Source organism: Solanum lycopersicum, chromosome 3 (genome assembly GCF_036512215.1).
Source record: "Solanum lycopersicum chromosome 3, SLM_r2.1".
Taxonomy (NCBI): Eukaryota; Viridiplantae; Streptophyta; class Magnoliopsida; order Solanales; family Solanaceae; genus Solanum; species Solanum lycopersicum.
In genome coordinates, this window is record NC_090802.1 from 8,123,043 (window position 1) to 8,147,292 (window position 24,250).

Consider the following 24,250-nt stretch of genomic DNA (forward strand, 5'->3'; position numbering starts at 1 on the left):
AGTGTAAATAAGTGGTCATTTATAGGGTTAGGTGAATGAATCTTAAAAAGAAGTCAAAAAAAAAACAATCTGGTTATTATTCCAAGACAAAGCAATACAGTAGTCATCACAAGAATCATGTGATAACAGAAATACAATAGAATTCTCGTGAGCGGGTTGTGCATGGTTCTCGTGAATCAAACTCCTATATATATATTAAACAAGTTCTTAAACAATTTCCCATCCTACCATCTATCATGGCAAACGAGTTCCATGGATCTTCCTTAAGGAGCTCTTCTCCCAACAACCCTAAGTTCATCCAAATCATTACTTCATTAGATGAATTAAGCCGTCTGGTAAGTAATTAATTGTAATTTTAGTCCTTCTAAATTGTTGATTTAGTCCAAGATATAAGTTAAACTAATTATATTTGTATGAAATTAAATTTGCCATTTCTTTTGCATGCAGAGGATTCCAGTAGTATTTGCCAAAAGACACTGCGAGAAGATGTTAAACCCCGTGTTTCTTGAGGCTCCCCATGGAAAAGCTTGGGAGGTTGAAGTGGAAAATTCTCAAGGCCAAATTTGGCTAGCCAAGGGATGGAGTGATTTTTGTGACTATTACTCAATAATAGTCAAGAGCATATTAATATTCACATACAACCCGCGTTGTCACTTTGCTGTCGCTATATATGATCAGAGTAAAACAGAAATTGAATATCCAATCGATCAAGATATTGAATCAGATGAACAAGAGGAAGATATTCTAGTTGCCCAAGCTAATGCTAATGTAATTCAGAAGCGTAAGTAAACATCTTAAGTGCTTTATTAGCTATTAATTAAGTGAATTCATTAGTAGAATATTGTACTAGTTGTTATACTTATGTCAAGGTGTTGCAGATAAGGAGGTTGGAGAAGCTCATAGTATAAGTGAAAAAGTTGGTCCAAATAATTATAGCAGTCGATACAGTTTGGTGGACTTAACTGGTGACAATCCGTTTTTTGAAATGGTTATTAAAAAGTCACATGCTACTTGTATGGTAAGGTTTAATAGTTTTACATTGTGTTTTTAATTCGCTAGATTTGCACATTCTAGTTATTTTCCAGAAAATCTAATGATCCTGTTTGTTTGATGAATATGTTTTTTAGGCTATCCCGTTGAGATTCGCCCAACAAACAGACATATTAAACATGAAGAATATGAGGTTGGTTAATGAAGAAGGAGTAGAATGGAAAGTGGAAATAGAGTATACTAGGAGTATGGTTATCATAAAAGAAGGATGGTCTGCCTTTCGAAAAGATAACAAAATAGCTTATGGTGAAACTTGTCGCTTCAAGTTGATTCGGGGCCCCATTGCAAATGTTTTGCAGGTTCAGAAGATCCCAACACCCCTTTGCTTGCAATAAATTAGATACAATTTTTTTATTGCATTTTAGCTATTTTAGTTTGCCTTATTAAGATGCTACTTGTACTTAATTTGCTAGGGTATCAAATTTCAGATAACTTTTTTGCATAAATTATCTTCTTATAATTGCAAGTATATGTATTCAACAAGTGCTCAAGTAAACATTTTATTTTGTAAACGTTATGGAATGTAACTATTGGATGGTTTGGCATATATATTTTTAAATCTTTTTTTTTCTAATCGCCACTTACTTATAGCAAAATAATTACTATTTTGTAGCTTTGTGGACCGTTATAAGTCACGATGGAAGAAAAGAGAGAGAAAATCTACCTTATCACTTACTTTAATATTGCCTTCGTCTTAAAATAGTTGTTGCATTCTGTTTCTCGATACCTAAACCCACTAGCCCCGCCTAATAAAGGAGGATTAGAATTAAGCCAGGATTGAGGGACCAGAAGAGAGGAAGAAGTCTTTCAGAACATACTAATTCCTCCCTATCTCCTTCAAGATGGATGAGCAGCTAGCACTAATGCCTTAATAAGGATGAACAACAAAAATATAAGAAACTATCACAAGAGGATGAAGAAGGTGACCACATATTATTAATTATTATCCAATCAAGAAAAAAGAAGAATCTATAAACTATGAACTAATTCCATTCAGTGGGAAAAAAAGAATAACCTCAACTATCTAAAAGAGACATTGATTATGTTGTGGAGAGTGATTGAGAAAGACCGTCAAATCACGCACTTCTAGAAAACTAAAACTATTAACTACCCTGGTGAGTCTAATTCTGAGTTGGAGAAAGAAGCAAGGGATTGGGCGCATCTTCACTAATTTAGCTCACGACTATTATATAACAAGGTTTTATAAAGAGGAAAACTTGCTGCAAATTCTACAACAAGGACTTTGATTAATCACCATATACATTTTATATGTCAAAAAGTGAGATTCAAATTTTATTAGCTCCGAAGCCTGAGAAAATTTCAACTGTACCTGTTTCAACAATTTCACCTTTCTTCTAATTTAGAAAGGCTACTCTGCCCCTTAGAAATCAGTAGGTGTTTGCTTAATCTGTAGTCAAAGGAAGAAAATGTGTTCGCTTATCATGTTCATTTCAAACTCAATACTCATCTAAGTTATGACCATATTTTCACGTCACTTTTTTTTATGTCCTTTCTATTAATTACTAAATACATTTGCGTTGAAAAAATAAAGGAAAAAAGATAATTATTAAAAACGAGAAAATTAAAATAAGTATCCAACAACTCCATACATAATTGATATTTATAGATTGATACAAGAATTAGATAGAAGGGAATTAAGATGGCATGTAGTTAATTAAGTGAGAATTCAAAGGTATATGGTTTTTTATATAACTCATGAGATTTATTTAGGTGTATTATTTTTTTATACTTATCAAACGAATTGATTAATAAAAATAATGAAGTAAAAATTTCAAAAAATGTAATATAAAATATAGTAGTAATTTTCTATACCAAGAGATGGGTCACATCATCTAGTCTATATCTAGCTTTATAATTATGTATGTAATTTAAAGTAGTTTTTTCTCCTAATGAGAGTAAAGATGAAGATTAATTTCTTCTCCCATATATTCTATAAATGTGTTAGATTTATTTCTAATTAAATATTTCACTCATATTTTATATAGAAGAGCTTGTTAAATTCAAGAATATGTACTTAAATCAAGTGAAATATTCTTAAGGACATTTTCATCGACACACCTCAAACCGTAAGTATTTCCTTAAATGAGGTCATTTAAGATTGACTCACACTCATAATTCATAGTAGACTTATTTGTAAATTCAAACCACCAAAATGTTAGAATCACGAGAACTATAAAGTGTCATGCATGATATTCATGTTAATTTGAGCATAAATTTTGAAGTTGAAATTTAAAAATTTGAATTTCTGAGTTGTCATATTTTGAAATTTGATTTTATGTTTGAACGTACATTTTACTTGAAATAAATTGAATTTTTGTGAGTGAAAGTGAAAATTCTCTCGAGAAGAACAAAATTTTGGAACTTGGAAATTATCCAAGCATAGATTTTTAAAATTTAATCCAAAGTTTATGGTCAAATAGTTAATTTCATTTCTTCATTGAATTTATTAGGGAAAAATCTCAGGTCTACCTCTTTTGTATCGTGAATCATGAAAACATTATTACTTTTTCCAAAAACTTTATTTTGTGCCTAAACATGGCGTACTTGTATATTGGCTTCTCATAAATGCTTTAATCCCATCCTATTTGTTTAATTTCTCTTTTTAATCTTGAATTCACTGACTAAATTCCAACTCAATGTTAGTGCTACTCTACTTCCCTCCTTTTCAATTGTGGATTTAAATAGAACGATTTTTAGCCTTAATCAATTAGAATTTCTCAAAATCCAATGTAACAAGACAACTTAAATTTCATTCCCTCGAAAAAGATATTCATTTTCATGACCAAGGGTAGACTTAATGTTGAGTGTGAATTAATCGAGGTTCTCACAAGTTCCATATATACAAAAATGGCATGTCTTACTTTGTTAACCTGTAAAGATTTGAATCTTTGACCTCTCATTGATAGAGGCAAGATAATGAGGCGCAAAATGTGCAAGATCTATACCTCATTCGTTTTATAAATGTGGGACAATTTAAAAAAGGTCGAATAAAAATATCGTGTCCATTTCCAAGTGCCTTGTAGTCGCGCCTCCGTCTTCATTCCTTTATTGTCAAAGGCGCCTTTAAGACATAAAAGAAGCACTACTCATGTAAGGAGGACAAGCAGATGATGATATCCAACTTGGCTTCCAACCCTATGTAATTGAGTTAGATGAGTAAAACATCTTATCTGATTTATTAGCTATGAACATAATGAAGTCTGTCATCTCGTTTCGTTACAATTTATAGTAATAACTTACGTCTTTCAATTCATGTGATGAAATTTGACTCACTTAATGATTAGAAATATAAAAGATCATTCTTGAAATAAGTGATTATAAACATGAATGTCATAATATATAAATAGATTAATTGAACACAAAGGTTGTATCAATTCAGAAAATGAGATTAAATGAGATTTTTATCGGAATGGTTTCCTTGAATGCTTCTATAATTACGTGAACTTACGGATGTGGTGTAAGTAATAAATATGACACTACTTGATTCTAACTCAACCCTAAAAGCTAGTTCATTAGGGGAGGATTTCCAAACTGACACGCGAACCAGGAGCTCGAACAATGATGGATCTAAATTTTATATTAGGTAAAGATATGACACCTAGCCATAACTCAATACAAAAACCTAGCTCATGAAGGAAGGATTTCATAGTCCATTGAGGACACCACCACCGGTCCACTGCCCAATCAATGTGTGACTTTTACCCTCTCTATCAGCATATTCAATTGCACATAGGTTTCAGGCTTTAATGTATTCTGATAAAAAAAAATTGCTTGTAGTCTCTATGACTCTTGAAAGAAAGTGATTCTTCACGCCTCAAAGCAAAAAATTATCTATTATTTTTTTTCCAACTCAAATTATCACGTGATCAATCTTTAGTTCTATATTATAATGCATTCTTCAAATTACCCGATCATAACTCCTTCAGTAGCTAGGAGTTCTTTTCCAATAGACATAGTGAAATGGTACTTCAACTAAAGGAGTTTGTGTTTAAATTAACCCAAGCTTCTTTTTAATGTTATCATGTGTCCTTCTGCTGAATGAATATAATATTATTTCACTAATTAAGTACTCTAAATTACGGCGTATTTTTTGTTCAGATACTTTGTGTTAGTTCCTTCCTTTTTTAAATGGATGGAAACAATGTATCTACGGATGTTTATTTTAGAAAGAGTGAGCATGTTCTATTGTAGTAAATATATATATAAGATATATTTCGAAGAGTGTTCTTAATTGATATCAGAATCTTCGAAATTCAACTAAAACATCACTAGGTGGATAAAATATAGAATTTTTGTTTAAGTCATGTGGATCACGAATGAATCTATAATTTCATGTCCACTAGCTGATTTTGAGAAAACCAAATCAATTGGATATAACAGCATCGTGACTTACTTAATTAAAACCCCAAAATTTATTGTCATCAAAACTAATTTATGAAAGAAAATATTGTAGTTTCTCAAATTCCTTCCTTTCTTTTTTTAGCTGATGAAAAGCCTGATTAGCTGCGCAACACTAATGGCACAATCTGCTCATATTACTGTTCAATCTAATTTAATAAGAAGATGTAGTGTTGTACAACTGTATTGATAATTCCATATTTTTTTTAGTAAGTGCTTTAATTTGGTTTTTTACACCATATGTAACTAATATTGTGATTGAACTGAATATGGTAACTGCATTAGTTGGAACACTTATCATGGGATAAGACAATATTAATGAAATTGTAAAAATATCTCGTCCTTAAGACATGAGAGTTAAAGGTATATCCATTACGTACTTTTTCTTTGTTCCTCTTTTGTTTGGGACAAAACTAGGCAAAAGAAAAACCTACTAACAAAGGCCTAGGGGAGTGTAGACAATAGTAAGAGAGAACCAAGCCAGCTAGGCCCTTACATCATAAATTTTCTCTTTCTTATTGGTTTGGTAGTGCTTTCCTTTCTCTGTGGCGAGAAGATAATGTTGGGTTTTAGCAAGTGTGAATGCGAAAAGAAAAGAGAGAATATGAAAAGTGAGGGAACTACTTTGGAGAGAAAATGAAAAGTCATTTGCAAAGTGCAAATGAAAATTTATTTCTCCCATATCGGCAAAAGAAAGGGAAATTGTTGTCCATATAGAAGTAAACACTTCCATTACTTCTTAAAGAGCAAAGAAGAAGATACCCCCTCGCGCCGTCTTCGTCGTCGCTCGCTCGGCCTCAGCTTTGGATTTGGATTTGGATTTGGCAAATAATGTGATTGATTGATAAATTTTTTGGACAAAATTTATTTAATCAGTTTTTGTTAAATCAAATAAATGCTGTTAAAATTATCTCTTATAAATTTGCGGGTAACGGTAACATTCTGAAAAATTGATACTCTTTCCGAAAAGTCGTTACTTTCTGAAAAGTTGTTACTTTCCAAAAAGTCGTTATTTTCGTAACAGACACAATTTTCCAAAAAGTTGTTATTTTTTCTAAAAGACACTACTTTCTGGATAAAATGGGTCTGAACAGATTTCAGTGAACAAACACGTTCCTTGCTGAAAATGGCTATAAAAGGAAGTCAATTTTTGATTTTTTAAAAACACTGAAATTTTTTCTCCTTCTCTGCATTTATTTTTCTCTCAAATAAAATCAAAGTGTCGATCGACTGAGTCTGTGTGACTTGTTGTTGTTCTTAACTTCGTTGAAGTTAAAGAAGTTTGAGGTACCGCTATTTCTTTAACAAGTTTAATCCGTTTTATCTTGGGAGAAATTAATCCATAACCTTGGGTACAGTGAGGGGATTAAATTTCTTAAGGACACACAGTAGTTTATGTGGACTCGGATTAATTCTTGTATTTTATGTATTTTTTGCTTCATCTTATTTCTGTTTCTGTTTAGTAACCTTATAAATACAAGTTACTATAAGGATAACAATCTTAAGAAATTTAACAGTTTCTGTATTTGAGGTTTCTGGAGATTAAACCTTTATGGTTTTCTATTCTGCTTGAATTTTTAAAGTTCATTCGATTAACGATTAAAAGAACATAAAAGCTTTATCGTTAAATCAGAAACAGTTTGTGTAAAGATTTGTTCTTTACTGTTAGTATTTCAAATACTTAATTTATCTGCCATTTGTGATAGAAAAAAAAAGACTAATTCAAGTCAAACAAATGCTGGAACAATAAGTGCTGCAACAACAACGATTGCACATAATCTTTCAAATGCAGCCTTTGTGCTGGTTGAGAAACCTGCAAAGATTTCTGGAGTCGACTTTAAGAAATGGCAGCAAAAGATGTTCTTCTATCTCACTACGTTGAGTCTACAGAAGTTCATTAATGAGAATGTTCTTGTTATGTTAGATGAAACTCCGGCTGATGAACAATTCTTGGTAACAGAAGCATGGACACACTCAGATTTTTTGTGTAAAATTTATATTTTGAGTGGTCTGCAAGATGATCTATACAATGTGTACAACAATGTCAAAACCTCAAAAGAACTCTGGAATGCTTTAGAAAAAGAAGTACAAAACAGAAGATACCAGAATGAAGAAATTCATTGTGGCAAAATTTCTGGACTATAAGATTATAAACAGTATGACTGTCGTCACCCAAGTTCAAGAATTGCAGGTCATAATCCATGATCTCCTTGCTGAATGTATAAATTTATTTAATGCCTATGTTAGAAATATTAAGTTTTCCCTTAATACTCACATAATCTTTAATGTAGGATTGATTGTGAATGATGCTTTTCAAGTGGCTGCAATTATTAAAAAGTTACCTCCATTGTGGAAGGACTTTAAAAACTACTTGAAACACAAACGCAAGGAGATGAATGTTGAAGATCTCATAGTAAGGTTGAGAATCGAAGAAGATCATAAGGCTGCAGAAAAGAGGTCACGTGGTAATTCAGCAATATCTAAAGTAAATTTTGTTGAAGAAGATTCCACAAAATTAAATAAAAGAAAGAAAGCATCTGGTCCAAAAAGCAATCCTCCTAAGAAGAAATTCAATGGAAACTGTTTTAATTGTGGTAAACATGGTCATAGGGCTAATGAATGCCGGGGTCCAAAGAAGGATCAAGAAAATTTGGCTGAATCCAAAGGAGAAATGGACGATCTCTGTGTAATGCTTTCAGAATGTAACTTGGTTGGAAATCCAAGAGAATGGTGGATAGATTTTGGTGCCTCATGCCATGTTTGTTCCAACAAAGAATTATTTTCATCATATACTCCAGCACTTACAGATGAAAAATTATTTATGGCGAACTCCGTTGTTGTAAAGGTGGAAGAAACTGGCAAAGTCCTATTAAAGATGATATCAGGCAAGATGGTGACTTTGAATAGGGTCTCATATGTTCCAGAATTGAGAAATAATTTAGTTTCAATTCCAGTTCTGACCAAGAATGGATTTAAATGTGTATTTTTTTCTGATAAAGTAGTGGTAAGCAAAAATGATACGTATGTAGGAAAAGGCTACCTTAGTGATGGCCTTTTCAAACTCAGTGTAATTGCAGTTGATATGAATAAAGATTTTGCTCCTTCTTACTTGCTTGAGTCTAAATGTTTATGGCATGAACGTTTGGGACACGTTAATAACAAAACCTTGCAAAAACTTATTAACTTAAATATTTTGCCAAAATTTGAATGCAATAAATCAAAATGTCAAATTTGTGTTGAATCTAAGTATGCTAAGCATTCTTATAAATCTGTTGAAAGAAATTCAAATCCTTTAGAATTGATTCACACTGATATTTGTGACATGAATTCAACACCATCACGTGGTGGGAAAAAGTATTTCATAACTCTTATTGACGATTGCACTAGATATTGTTATGTCTATTTGCTAAATAGTAAGGATGAAGCAATAGATGCATTTAGGCAATATAAAACTGAAGTTGAAAATCAGTTAGATAAAAAGATCAAAATGATCAGAAGTGATAGAGGTGGAGAATATGAATCTCCATTTGCACAAATATGTTTAGAAAATGGAATAATCCATCAAACTACTACTCCCTACACTCCTTAGTCTAATGGAATTGCAGAAAGGAAAAACTGAACTTTAAAATAAATGATGAATGCATTACTTATAAGTTCAGTTTTACAGCAGAACTTGTGGGGGGAAGCTATCCTTACAGCAAATCAGATACTTAACAGAGTGTCTCACTCAAAGACAAATGTAATTCCATATGAGAAATAGAAAGGTAGAAAACCCAATTTGAAATATTTCAAAGTGTGGGGGTGTCTAGCCAAAGTCCAAGTTCCTATGCCTAAGAGGGTAAAAATAGGACCTAAGACTGTGGATTGTGTATTCATTGGATATGCCAAAAATAGTAAGGCATGTCGATTTTTGGTTCATAAGTCCGAACATCCGGATATTCATGATAATAAGTTAATGGAATCAGATAGTGCTGAATTTTTTCAACATATCTATCCGTATAAAAATAGACTTGAGTCATCTAGTGGGGGATCTAAACAACCCAGAGAAGAACCAAAAGAGAATGAACAAAATGAAGAAAGTCCAAGACGCAATAAATGTCAAAAGACATCTACTTCATTTGGATAAGATTTTGTAACGTTTCTTCTTGAAAGTGAGCCTCAAACATTCAAGGAAGCAATGTTGTCTAGCGACTCAACCTCTTGGAAGGAGGCTGTTAATAGTGAATTTAAATCAATCTTAAGCAATCATACTTGGGAGTTGGTTGATCTTCCTGCAGGGAAAAAACCCTTGGGTTCAAAATGGATCATTAAAAGGAAGATGAAAGACGATGGAACTATTGACAAATATAAAGCAAGACTTGCTGTCAAAGGTTTTAGACAAAAAAAAGGTCTTGATTATTTTGACACATACTCGCCAGTGACTAGGATTACATCAATTCGGATGTTAATTGCACTAGCTGGAATATACGGTCTTGAAATTCATCAAATGGATGTGAAAACATCCTTCTTAAATGGAGAGCTTAAAGAGGAAATTTAGATAGAACAGCCTGAGGTTTTGTAGTTCCTGGTAAAGAAAAAAAAGTTTGCAAACTTAGTAAGTCACTTTATGGACTAAAACAAGCACCATAACAATGGCATGCTAAGTTTGATCAAACCATGTTGTCAAATGGATTTAATATCAATTAATGTGATAAATGTGTTTACATTAAAGATACTCCAAATCAAGAAGTTATTTTATGCCTATATGTAAATGATATTCTTATAATGAGCAAAGACATTGCTATTATAAAAGCTACAAACTGTATGTTTGCTAGTAAGTTTGATATGAAAGATTTAGGAGTTGCTAATGTGATATTAGGAAGTAAAATTCTTAAAACTCCTAACGGTCTAGCATTGTCTCAAACTCATTATATTCAAAAGATACTTGAAATATTCAAATTTTTGAATTTTAAAAGGGCAAAGGCTCCAATTGATGTAAACCTTCATCTTGCAAAGAATAAAGCTGAAAGTCAGTCTCAATTGGACTATGCTAGCGTATTGGGAAGCTTAATGTATGTCATGAATTTTACATGACCAGACATAGCTTGCGCTATCAGTAAACTGAGTCGATACACAAGTAATCCTAATCATACTCATTAGTTGGCAATGAAGAGAGTTTTGGGATACTTAGATGACACTCAAAACTATGTTTTACATTACAACAAATATCCAGCCGTTCTTGAAGGACATAGTGATGCAAACTGGATTACTGGGTCAACTGAAACAAAATCCACAAAAGGATACGTTTTTACTATTGGCGGAGGAGCAATATCTTGGAAATCATCCAAACCAACATGTATAGCTCGCTCTACAATGGGGTCTGAATTCATTGCTTTAGACAAGGCAGGTGAAGAAGCTGAATGGCTCCGGAATTTCTTACAAGATATTCCATTTTGTCCCAAACCAATGGCCCCTATATGCATACATTGTGATAGTCAAGCTGCAATAGGAAGGGTTGGAAGCATTATGTATAACGGACAGTCTCGTCACATAAGACGAAGACATAACTTTGTGAGACTACTACTCTCTATTGGAAGTATCACAATTGACTATGTGAAGTCAAAAGATAATGTGTCAAATCCACTTATAAAAGGCCTAAATAGAGAGGGAGTTGAGAAATCATCAACGGGAATGGGACTATGGCCGAGAACAAGTCATCGTGGCGGTAACTCCACCTAGAAGACTGGAGATCCCAAGATCTAGGTTCAAGGAAATAAAACAAAGTCATTGATGAGGGTTCAACATTGTCAAAGGAAAAGAAAAATTATTATTATTTTATGGTCCATTCTCATGATGAGACTGTTTAGTAACCAGGATAAAGACATAAGGACTTTTTTTTGGTTTCTAAGTTTGATACATGGAAAATCAAATGGTGTATCTATGGGATAACACATTTAGAAATCACCTATGTAAGTGTGACGTGTAAGCCGCTTCAAGGAGAATCCGGTAAGGCCAATTCTTTAAGCACTTACTATCCAAGATGTGTTCAAGGCAGAAACGAACAAAACAATGAGAACTAAGAACAGTTCAAGGGTTGATTGTGTGAAATATGTTGTCTAGGTATACACCAAAGCTCGATGCTTCAAAGATATCAAATCTACCGATTGACCGAGTATATTCGATATATGTTCACTATGGAACGCTTAAAGGGAAACCTACTTATCCAGATACGATTAACCTTTACCTACAAGACACACAAGTTTTTTCATGCATATATTTTAATAATAGTCTTCCCCATTCATGTGGGAGATTGTTGGGTTTTAGCAAGTGCGAATGGGAAAAGAAAAGAGAGAATATGAAAAGTAAGGGAACTACTTTGGATGAAAAATGAAAAGGCATTTGCAAAGTGCATATGAAAAATCATTTCTCCCATATTGGCAAAAGAAAGGGAAATTGTTGTCCTTATAGAAGGAAACTCTTCCATTACTTCTTAAAGATCTAAGAAAAAGATGCCCCCTCGCGCCGCCGCCGTCGTCGCTCGCTTGGCCTCGGCTTTGGCTTTGGATTTGGCAAATGATGTGATTGATTGATAAATTTTTTGGACAAAATATATTTAATCAGTTTTTGTTAAATCAAATAAATCATGTTAAAATTATATCTTATAAATTTGCGGGTAACGGTAACATTCTGAAAAGTCGTTACTCTTTTCGAAAATTTGTTACTTTCCGAAAAATCGTTACTTTCCAAAAAGTCATTATTCTCCTAAAAGACACAATTTTCCGAAAAGTTATTATTTTTTCCAAAAGACACAACTTCCTGGATAAAATGGGTCTGAACAGATTTTACTGAACAGACACGTTCCTTGCTGAAAATGGCTATAAAAGGAAGTCAATTTTCGATTTTTTAAAAACACTAAAAAAATTTCTCCTTCTCTGCATTTATTTTTCTCTCAAATAAAATCAAAGTGTCGATCGACTGAGCTTGTGTAACTTGTTGTCGTTCTTAAGTTCGTTGAAGTTAAAGAAGTTTGAGGTACCGCTATTTCTTTAACAGGTTTAATCCGTTTTATCTTGGGAGAAATTAATCCATAACCTTGGGTATAGTGAGGGGATTAAATTTCTTAAGGACACACAGTAGTTTATGTGGACTCGGATTAATTCTTGTATATTTTATGTATTTTTTGCTTCATCTTATTTCTGTTTCTGTTTATTAACCTTATAAATATAAGTTACTATAAGGATAATAGATAGAAAAGGACTCACACCATTGCGACAGTTGGGGACTTGCCCTATTTAAGTATTTCAGAAAACATTTGTTTTTTATTCGGATTAGTTTTTAAGAATTTAAGTTTTGCAGACTATCTTTGGATTCTAGTAGCAAACTTACATTAGTATATGTTTTGATTTAATGCTCATACACAGCATATACCTTTTAAATGATTCACATTTATGAATTAACTCAAAAATATATATTATTTAAAAATTATTTCAATATCCTAAAAAAGATGATATGATAAATTTAAATATATTTCTACAATCGCCGCAAATTTCACTAGTTAGTATAAATAAAACGTAGAATAATAGTGCTAGTGTCAATAAGTAGTAATAGGGTCAGGTGAATGAGTCTATAAAAGAAGTCAAAAAGAAAGAAAAAAAAAGGAAAAAACTATCTTTGTGCATTCCAAGACAAAGCAATAGTAGTCACATTCACATAAGTGTAAATAAGTGGTAATTTATAGGGTTAGGTGAATGAATCTTAAGAATAAGTCAAAAAAACAAAAAAAAACAATATGGTTATTATTCCAAGACAAAGCAATACAGTAGTCATCACAAGCATCATGTGATGACTGAAATACATTAGAATCCTCTTGAGTGAGCTGTGCATGGTTCTCATGAATCAAACTCCTATATATTGTAAACAAGTTCTTCAACAATTTCCCATCCTACCATCTATCATGGCAAACGAGTTCCATGGATCTTCCTTAAGGAGTTCTTCTCCCAACAACCCTAAGTTCATCCAAATCATTACTTCATTAGACAAATTATGCCGTCTAGTAAGTAATTAATTGTAATTTTAGTCCTTGTAAATTGTTGATTTAGTCCAAGATATAAGTTAAACTAATTGTGTTTGTATGAAATTAAATTTGCCATTTCTTTTGCACACAGAGTAAACATTTTATTTTGTAAACGTTATGGAATGTAACTCTTAGCATATATATGTTAAATCTTTTTTTTCTAATAGGCACTTATTTATAGCAAATTAATTACTATTTTGAAGCTTTGTGAACCGTTATAAGTCACGATGGAAGAAAAGAGAGAGAAAATCTACCTTATCACTTACTTTAATATTGCCTTCGTCTTAAAATAGTTGTCTTGTTCTGTTTCTCGAGACCTAAATCCACTAGCCCCACCTGATAAACAAGGATTAGAATTAATCCAGGATTGAGGGACCAAAAGAGAGGAAGAAGTCTTTCAAAACATACAAATTCCTCCCTATCTCCTTCAAGATGGATAAGCAGCTAGAACTCATGCCTTAATAAGGATGAATAACAAAAATATAAGAAACTATCACAAGAGGATGAAGAAGGTGACCACATATTATTAATTATTATCCAATAAAGAAAAAAGAAGAATGTATTAACTATGGACTCATTCCATTAAATGGGAAAAAAAGAATAACCTCAACTATCTAAAAGAGACATTGAATATGTTGTGGAGAGTGATTGAGAATAACCGTCAAATCACGCTCTTCAAGAAAACTAAAACTATTAACTACCCTGGTGAGTCTAATTTTAAGTTAAAGAAAGAAGCAAGAGATCGGGCACATCTTCACTAATTTAGCTCACGACTGATATATAACAAAGTTTTATAAAGAGGAAAACTTGCGGAATATTCTACAACGAGGACCTTGATTCATCAACATATACATTTTATATGTCAAAAAGTGAGATTCAAATTTTGTTACCTCTGAAGCCTAAGAAAATTTCAACTGTACTTGTTTCAACAATTTCACCTTTCTTCTAATTTAGAAAGCCTACTCTGCCCCTTAGAAATCAATAGGTGTTTGCTTAATTTGTAGTCCAAGGAAGAAAATGTGATCGCTTATCATGTTCATTTCAAACTCAATACTCATCTAAGTTATGGCCATATCTTCACGTCACCTTTTTTTATGTCCTTTCTATTAATTACTAAATACATTAGCATTGAAAAAATAGAGGAAAAAAGATACTTATTAAAAAGGAGAAAATGAAAATAACTATCCAACAACCCCATACATAATTGATATTTATAGATTGATACAATCATTAGATAGAAGGGAATTAAGATGACATGTAGTTAATTAAGTGAGAATACAAAGGTATATGGTTTTTTATATAAGTCATGAGATTTATTTAGGTGTAAGATTTTTTTTTATAATTATCAAACGAATTTATTCATGAAAATAATGAAGTAAAATATTCAACAAAAAAATGTAATATAAAAGATAGTAGTAATTTTCTATACCAAGAGATATGTCACATCATCTGGTCTATATCTAGCTTTAGAATTATGTATGTAATTTATGGTAGTTTTTTCTCGTAATGAGAGTAATGATGAAGACTAATTTCTTCTCCCATATATTCTATAAATGTGTTGGATTTATTTCTAATTAAATATTTTCACTCATATTATATATAGAAGAGCTTGTTAAATTAAAGAATATGTACTTAAATCAAGTGAAATATTCTTAAGGACATTGTCATCGACACACCTCAAACCGTAAGTATTTCCTTAAATGAGGTCATTTAAGATTGGCTCACACTCGTAATTCAAAGTAGACTTGTTTGGAAATTCAAACCACCAAAATGTTAGATTCACGAGAACTATAAAGTGTCATGCATGATATTCCTGTTAATTTGAGCATAACTTTTAAAGTTGAAATTTAAAAATTTGAATTTCTGAAGTTGTCATATTTTGAAATTTGATTTTATGTTTGAACGTACATTTTACATGAAATAAATTGAATTTTTGTGAGTGAAAGTGAAAATTCTCTCGAGAAGAACATGTTGAATGCCTTGAATCGGACCCGCTACAAACAGAAAGGACGGGCTGGAATTCTGTTGGTCTGAATTTGATCAATTCTGTAAGGATGAAGGGATTGCTCGACATTGTACAGTCAGAAATACACCACAGCAGAACGGTGTAGCTGAGCGGATGAATCAAACACTTCTGGAGAGAGCAAGGTGCATGCTCTCTAATGCTGGGCTAGATAGAAGATTCTGGGCAGAAGCGGTTAGTACAGCTTGCTACTTGATTAACCGCGGACCACATACAGGCATACAGTGCAAGACACCTATGGAGATGTGGTCAGGAAAAGCTGCTGATTATTCAAATCTGAAAGCTTTTGGTTGTACGGCTTACTATCACGTCAGTGAAGGTAAGTTAGAACCAAGAGCTAAAAAGGGAGTATTTGTGGGCTACGGAGATGGAGTGAAAGGTTTCAGAATCTGGTCTCCAGCAGAAAAGAGGGTTATTATGAGCAGGAACGTTGTCTTTGATGAAAGTTCTCTGCTTAGAACCATTGTGAAGCCTACAACTACGTCAGAAACTGGGAGTCTTGACAAACAGGTGGAGTTTCAAGTCATTCAGAATGAGAGAGATTTAAAGGAACCTGAAGAGGAGGATCAAGAGCCACAGAAAGAAACTGATATTCCAGAATCTATGTCATCAGATATCCATCAGAGTATAGCTCAAGATCGGCCAAGGAGGGTTGGAGTTCAGCCACCTACAAGGTATGGTTTTGAGGACATGGTGGGTTATGCACTGCAGGTTGCTGAAGAGGTAGATACATCTGAGCCGTCTACTTACAAAGAAGCCATTTTAAGTTCTGATTCTGAAAAATGGTTTGCCGCTATGGGAGATGAGATGGAGTCCCTACACAAGAATCAAACATGGGATCTGGTCATACAGCCTTCGGGGAGAAAGATTATTACTTGCAAATGGGTTTTCAAGAAGAAGGAAGGGATATCACCAGCAGAAGGAGTCAAGTATAAAGCCAGGGTTGTTGCCAGAGGTTTCAACCAAAGAGAGGGAGTGGACTACAATGAGATCTTCTCACCAGTGGTCAGACATACTTCCATCCGAGTGTTACTAGCGATAGTTGCACATCAGAATCTGGAGCTTGAACAACTTGATGTGAAGACAGCGTTTCTACATGGAGAGTTGGAGGAAGAGATATACATGACTCAGCCGGATGGTTTCCAAGTTCCAGGGAAGGAAAATCACGTCTGCAAGTTGAAGAAGTCCTTATATGGACTTAAGCAGTCTCCAAGGCAGTGGTATAAAAGGTTTGACAGCTATATGGTGAAGTTGGGCTATACTCGGAGCTCATATGATTGTTGTGTCTACTACAATAGGCTCAATGATGATTCATTCATCTATCTGGTGCTTTATGTAGATGATATGTTGATAGCTGCAAAGAAAAAGTATGACATTCAGAAGCTGAAGGGTTTACTTAGTGCTGAGTTTGAGATGAAGGATCTGGGAGCCGCTCGGAAGATTTTAGGGATGGAGATCATTAGAGACAGAGAGAGAAGGAAACTTTTCTTGTAACAGAGAAGCTACATTCAGAAGGTCTTGGCGAGGTTTGGCATGTCTTCATCTAAGCCCATTGATACCCCCAGTGCTGCCAATATCCATCTCACTGCCATGTTCGCTCCACAGTCAGAAGAAGAGAAGGAGTATATGTCACGAGTCCCTTATGCCAGTGCCGTAGGAAGTTTGATGTATGTTATGGTCTGTACAAGGCCAGATTTAGCACATGCAGTCAGTGTAGTGAGCAGATTCATGGGACAACCAGGGAGAGAACATTGGCAGGCTGTGAAGAGAATTTTCCGGTACCTTAGAGGTACATCTGACGTTGGTCTCATTTATGGAGGTGATACTCAGTGCTTGGTTACTGGCTATTCTGATTCAGACTATGCTGGAGATGTTGACACAAGAAGATCGATGACTGGCTATGTGTTTACCCTTGAAGGATCTGTCGTCAGTTGGAAGGAAACTTTGCAACCTACAGTGACTTTGTCTACTACGGAAGCGGAGTACATGGCCTTGACAGAGGCTGCAAAAGAAGGGATTTGGTTGAAAGGGCTGGTTAGTGATCTTGGTCTGCATCATGATCAGGCTACGGTGTATTGTGACAGTTTGAGCGCAATTTGTCTAGCCAAGGATCAAGTCCATCATGAGAGAACCAAGCATATTGACGTAAGGTATCATTTTCTAAGAAGTGAGAAGAGAATCAAGGTGAAGAAAGTAGGAACTGCTGATAATCCTGCTGATATGTTCACAAAGCCGGTTCCACAGAGCAAGTTTCAACACTGTTTGGACTTGCTCAACATCAGAAGCTGTTAATTGCCCTGCGGGGCAACTCTGAGGAAGAGGGGGAGGCTTGGCACTATCATAGTGCGTCTGAAGAATCTGTTCGAAGAATTCAAGTCAAGGTGGAGATTTGTTGAATGCCTTGAATCGGACCCGCTACAAACAGAAAGGACGGGGGTCTCGCTGCCCGGTCAGCGAGTCGGGGGGTCCAGGGGGGCGACGCGCCCCCTGGCCTGGGGGTCCGGGGGGGGCGGAGATGCCCCCGGCCCGACGGTATACAATGTTGTTGTATTGGGCCCTTAATTTTCTGTTGATTCTGTATGTTGGGCCCAAGCCTGTTAGGGCGTAGCTTAGCACCATATATAGACGCTATGGGAAACCCTATTCTGTAATTCTGTTTTTGCCTCTCCATAATAAAACTGCTCCCTCTCTTCCCGTGGACGTAGCCAATTTATTGGTGAACCACGTAAATCTGTTGTCTTGTTTTTCGCGTTTATATTTTCTCGTATTATCTCAAATTCCGCACAACAAATTGGTATCAGAGCCTCTCGGTTAATCGGTGTTCTTGGAGAATTCGAGATGTCTGCTTTGAACGTGAAAATCGACAAATTCACAGGGAGGAACAGTTTCAGTTTATGGCAGATCAAGATGCGGGCTTTGTTGAAACAGCAAGGTTTCTGGGCGCTGTTGTCGAAAGACAAGAACGCCGTCGTTACTCCTGAGATGGCGATTCTGGAGGAAAAGGCGCACTCGACGATCACGCTGTGTCTCGCGGATGACGTCATCACGGAGGTCTCGGATGAAGAGACTGCTGCTGGTCTGTGGTTGAAGCTGGAGAGTTTGTACCTGACAAAATCTCTAACCAACAAGCTGCTTCTGAAACAACGTCTATTCGGTTTACGAATGGCTGAAGGTACACAACTCAGGGAACACTTAGAGCAGTTGAATACTTTGCTATTAGAATTGCGTAATATCGATGTGAAGATCGAGGATGAAGATGCTGCCCTGATTCTGTTAGTATCTCTCCCAATGTCGTTTGAGAATTTTGTTCAATCGTTCATTGTTGGGAAAGATACTGTGTCACTGGAAGAAGTCAGATCGGCCCTTCATAGCAGGGAATTACGGCATAAGGCTAACGGCACAAGTACGGACATACAACCTTCCGGTCTGTTCACCAGTAGCGGAAAGGGAAGGAAAAACGGCGGAAAGAAAAATAAGCCGATGTCGAAGGGTGCAAAGCCGGATGATGTTTGTAATTACTGCAAGGAGAAGGGACATTGGAAATTTGATTGTCCGAAGAAGAAGAAGCAATCGGAAAAACAATCAGTGTCTGCTGTTGTTGCTGAAGAAGACACCAATTCTGAAGAAGATATTGCCCTAGTTGCGGATGAGCACACTCATTATTCAGATGTGTGGGTTCTTGATTCTGGGGCATCCTATCACATCTGTCCTAGGAGAGAGTGGTTCACGACTTATGAGCAGGTAGACGGAGGCAGCATCTCGATGGCCAACAGTTCTGTCTGCAAGGTGGTTGGGACAGGCTCGATCAAGATAAGGACACATGACGGTAGCTTCTGCACATTGAACGAGGTCAGGCACATTCCATTGATGACGAAAAATCTGATATCTCTCAGTCTTTTGGACAGCAAGGGATTCAGCTGGTCGGGAAAAGATGGAGTCTTGCGGGTCTGGAAGGGTTCAAATTTGATTCTGAAAGTTGTCATGCGTGGTACTTTGTATTTTCTACAAGGTTCCACGGTTACAGGTTCAGCCCATGTTGCATCGTCAGAATTTCACCAGAAGGATATGACTAAGTTATGGCACATGAGACTTGGTCATATGGGTGAAAGAGGGATGCAAATTCTGTCAAAGGAGGATTTACTTGCTGGTCATAAGGTTAAGAGCCTAGAGTTTTGTGAACATTGTGTTTTTGGAAAACTACATCGCAACAAGTTTCCAAAGGTCATTCATAGAACAAAAGGCACACTTGATTATATCCATTCTGATTGCTGGGGTCCATGCCGTGTTGAGTCTTTGGGAGGCTGCAGATTTTTAGTATTTCAAAAAAATTGTTTTTTCTTTGGATTAGTTTAAAAATTGTTTTTTTCTTTGGATTAGTTTTTAAGAATTTAAGAAAAAATTGTTTTTTTCTTTGGATTAGTTTTTAAGAATTGAGGACTTGTCCTATTTTAGTATTTCAAAAAAATTGTTTTTTTCTTTGGATTAGTTTTTAAGAATTTAAGTTTAGCAGACTATCTTTGGATTGGAGTAGCAAACTTGCATTAGTATATGTTTTGAGTTAAATAATGCTCATACACTGCATATACCTTTTAAATAATTCACATTTATGAATTAACTAAAATACGTATTGCTTAAAATTTATGTCAATATCCAAAAAGATGATATGATAAATTTAAATATGTTTCTACAATTGCGTCAAATTTCACTAGTTATTATAAATAAAACATAGAATAATATAAACTTATTGGATATGTTACATTGCCTGATGAACTTTTCTCTCTTAATTTACAAAATTATTCCACTCATATTGTTATGCATGTACAAACTAACATAAAAAATGTGTTATAAATGAAGACTCCTCTATCTTATGCCATCAGAGATTGGGACATATCTCTATCGATAGAAATAAGAGATTAGTAAATGATGAAGTACTAACGTGATGTTGCTCCCAACTGTGCTAACGTGTAGTTGATCTATCCAGCACCCCTTCTTGTCTATCAAGATCAAGCTCCACTATATCAAAATCCCCACCCAAACTGTCAAGATCCAATGCCAAACTATCAGAAAAACTCATATCCAAGAAATCAAATTCCCCATCTGAACAATCGAGGTTATCAACAGATACCTCCCCCACAAGGAAATTATGATTCCACTCGACCTCGGTTCGAGAATAAACCTTCGAGGAATTTCAGCGTGCTCGCATAAAGCCGAACAAAGTTGTACGAGCGACTAGCTGCGGCTGGATATATCCATCCAGTGGGGCCCAAACCCGTGAATTTCAATTCGAAATTCTATAGGCCAATTTCAAGTCCTAGATATTGACACCAGCTATAACCTTCTTCTGGGAAGACCTTTTATTCACATGGATGGAGTTGTGCCCTCTACCGTGCATCAGATGATGAAACTCGTTTGGAATAACGAAGAGCTAGTCATTCATGGCGAAGGTAGTCATTCTGGAAGACAAGAACCGATTATCGATGAAGTGTCTCAAGTTACTGATTTATACACGGTGGAGCTGGTAAATACCATCGGTGAAGACTTGGCCCCACAACCACTCATGCCTTCTGGGTATAAGATGATTGCTACTGTAATGTTGCAAAGTGGATTTGAACCAAGTTTCGGATTGGGAGAAAATTCCCAAAAAATTATTTAGCCTATTCCAGTCCTCGTCAAAGGATTCAGATATGGTTTGGGTACATCCCCACAATGATGACATGAAGACAAAAAGAAGAATGAAATCATTGACTAAACCGATCCCACATCTGTATCAATTCTTCCTAGTCCGGTAGTATGCCAAGCATGAAGACCTTGTGTAAGGAATCTGTGGCTTTCTCGAGAAGTTCGATGCAGTTATTGAGTACATTGACATGTTTGTCTGGGAGGTCAGCGACATGCTATGGATAAGTACCAATATGGTGACTCACAAATTGCCGATTAATCCAAGGTTCAGTCCGGTGAAGCAAAAAACTCAGAAATTTAAGCTTGAGTTGAGTTTAAAGATTAAATAAGAGATCACCAAGCAGATAGAGTCTCGATTTGTGAAAGTGACACAATACCCAACTTGGTTGTCCAATGTTGTTCCGGTCGCCAAAAAAGATGGGAAGATCAGAATTTATGTCGACTATAGAGATCTCAATAAAGCCAGCCTTAAGGATAATTTTCCATTAACGAACATTCACATTGTGATTGATAACTGTGTTAAACATCAAATGCAGTCATTTGTGGATTGTTATGTAGGTTATCATCAGATTCTAAAAGACGAAGAACACGTAGAAAAAAGAAGTTTTATTACACCTTGGGGTGTATATCATTACAGAGTGATGTCATTTAGCCACATGAATGGAGGTGCTACCTATATAAGGGCTATAATGACCATATTTCATAACATGATTCATAAGGAGATTGAGCTGCATGTGGTGATGTCATAATCAAGTTCTGCGAGAGTTCGGACCACTTGACACATTTGAAGAAGTTCTTTGATCGTCTGCGTCGTTATAACTTCAAGTAGAATCCCGCTAAATGTTCTTTTGGAGTACCAGCCGAAAAGTTATTGGGATTTATAGTCAACAGAAGAAGTATTGAGCTCGATCCTTCCAAGATTAAGGCGATTCAAGAGTTACCTCCTCCAAAGACGAGAAAAGAGGTGATGAGTTTCTTAGGGATATTGAATTACATCAGTCGATTCATAGCTCAATCAACCGTGGTGTGGGAGCTTATTTTAAGGTTACTGAAGAAAGACACTCCGACAAAGTGGACTGAAGAGTGTCTGATTGCTTTTGATGCTATCAAGAACATTTGTTCAATCCGCCGGTATTAGTTCCTCCTTGAGAAGGGAGTCCATTGTTTCTGTATTTGTCCGTCTCAGATAGTGCATTCGGATGCGTACTTGGTCAACAAGATGAGACAGGAAAAAAGGAGAAGGCTATCTATTACATAAGCAATAAGTTTACTCCATACGAGTCTTGTTACACTTTGTTAGAGAGGATGTGGTGTTCTTTGACTTAGCTTGCCCAGAAGTTGGATCATTATTTGTCTTCTTGTACTATATACCTCATATCAAGAATGGACCCGCTGAAGTATATCTTCCAGAAGGCGATGCCGATCGGAAAATTAGCTAAGTGGCAAATGTTGTTGAGTGAGTTTGATATTGTGTATGTGACTCATAGGGTGATAAAAGAGTTTGATATTGTTTATGTGACTCATAGGGAGATAAAAGCACAGGCTTTGGTTAATCATCTGGCAGAAAATCTCGTTGATGAAGAGTATGAACCACTTAAGACTTATTTTCACGATGAGGAAGTGTCATTTGTGGGTGAAGATATTTTTGAAGCATATCCAGGTTGGAGATTATTCTTTAATGGAGCGGAAAATCATCAAGGTAAAGGTATTACAGTAGTCTTAGTGTCAGAATCTGGTCAACACTATCCCATGGTGGCTAAGCTCTGATTTAATTGCACGAACAACATGGCTGAATACAAAGCTTGTATTCTTGGGTTGAAAATGGCCATCGACATGAGTGTCTACGAGTTGTTGGTTATTGGAGATTCAGACTTGTTGATTCATCAAGTTCAAGGAGAATGGACTGTGAAGAATCTGAAGATTATACCTTACGTACAGCATGTACAGAAGTTGTGCAAAAGATTACGCAGGATCGAGTTCACATATACTCCCAGAATACAAAATGAGTTGGCTGATTCTCTCGCCACCATCGCTTCTATGATTAAGCATCCGGATAGAAATTATATTGATCCTCTCTATATATAGAGTTGAAAGAACATCCAGTCCATTGTGCCCATGTTGAAGCAGAACCAGACGGTTTGCCTTGTTATCTCGATATAAAGAAGTATTTGGAGTCCGGAAATTATCCAGAAGATGCAAGACCCAACAGAAAGAAGTCGATACGCCGTATGGCTCTCAAATTCTTTCTAAGTGGAGAAGTCCTTTATAGGAGGACTCTAGATTTGGGTCTTCTAAAATGTGTTGATGTTGTTGAAGCTGTGAAGCTTATTGAACACATACATGCTGGAGTTTGTGGTATGCATATGAATGGGCTCACTTTGGCAAGAAAGATCCTTCGAGCCGGGTATTTCTGGATGACTATGGAGAATGATTGTTGCAAGTTTGTGCAAAATTCCATAAATGTCAAGTGCACGGTGATTTGATCTGAGTGCCACCTCACGAACTTAATGCTATGAGTTCATCTTGGCCATTAATAGCTTGGGGTATGGATGTCATTGGTCCGATAGAGACAACCGCTTCTAATGGACACAGATTTAATTTGGTTGCCATTGATTATTTCACCAAGTGGGTGGAAGCCGCTTCTTACAAGTCGGTAACCAAGAAAGTTGTGGCTAATTTTGTTCGCAATAATTTTATATGCAGGTTCAGAGTACCAGAATCGATCATTACTGATAATGGTGCAAATCTTCATAGTTACTTGATGAGAGATATATGTGAGCAATTTAAGATCACGCACCGGAATTCAACCTCTTATCGTCCCCAAATGAATGGAGTTGTAGAGGCTGCCAATAAGAATAACAAAAAGATTTTGAGGAAGATGATTAACAATCACCGAGGTTGGTAAGAGATGCTTTCATATGCTTTGTTGGGTTATCGAACGATTACCAGAACATCGATTGGAGCTACTCTGTACTTGTTAGTATACGGAACAAAAGCAGTCATACCTGCTGAAGTTGAGATACCAT

At 35.5% G+C, this 24,250-nt stretch overlaps 2 protein-coding genes across 2 annotated transcripts; both read left to right on the forward strand.

The window, feature by feature from the left end:
* Positions 1-236: 236 nt before the first annotated feature.
* LOC138347353 (B3 domain-containing protein REM5-like) lies at positions 237-18,526 on the forward strand. The gene is made up of 6 exons (XM_069295474.1): positions 237-335; positions 448-781; positions 879-1,018; positions 1,128-1,349; positions 16,017-16,285; positions 18,421-18,526. Exons 1-6 carry the CDS (start codon positions 237-239, stop codon positions 18,524-18,526), a joined length of 1,170 nt encoding a protein of 389 aa, XP_069151575.1.
* Positions 18,527-23,009: 4,483 nt separating this feature from the next.
* LOC138347354 (uncharacterized) lies at positions 23,010-23,707 on the forward strand. The gene is made up of 2 exons (XM_069295475.1): positions 23,010-23,165; positions 23,312-23,707. The coding sequence occupies exons 1-2, from the start codon at positions 23,010-23,012 to the stop codon at positions 23,705-23,707; spliced, it is 552 nt and encodes a 183-aa protein (XP_069151576.1).
* Positions 23,708-24,250: the final 543 nt, after the last annotated feature.

Coding starts and splice junctions, on each gene's coding strand:
- LOC138347354 (XM_069295475.1), top strand. CDS start 23,010: ATGGCTGAATACAAAGCTTGTATTCTTGGGTTGAAAATGGCCATCGAC. Junction 23,166..23,311: donor TTATACCTTACGTACAGCAT/GTACAGAAGTTG, acceptor CTATATATAGAG/TTGAAAGAACATCCAGTCCA.
- LOC138347353 (XM_069295474.1), top strand. CDS start 237: ATGGCAAACGAGTTCCATGGATCTTCCTTAAGGAGCTCTTCTCCCAAC. Junction 1,019..1,127: donor AGTCACATGCTACTTGTATG/GTAAGGTTTAAT, acceptor TATGTTTTTTAG/GCTATCCCGTTGAGATTCGC. Junction 1,350..16,016: donor CCATTGCAAATGTTTTGCAG/GTTCAGAAGATC, acceptor ACCATTGTGAAG/CCTACAACTACGTCAGAAAC.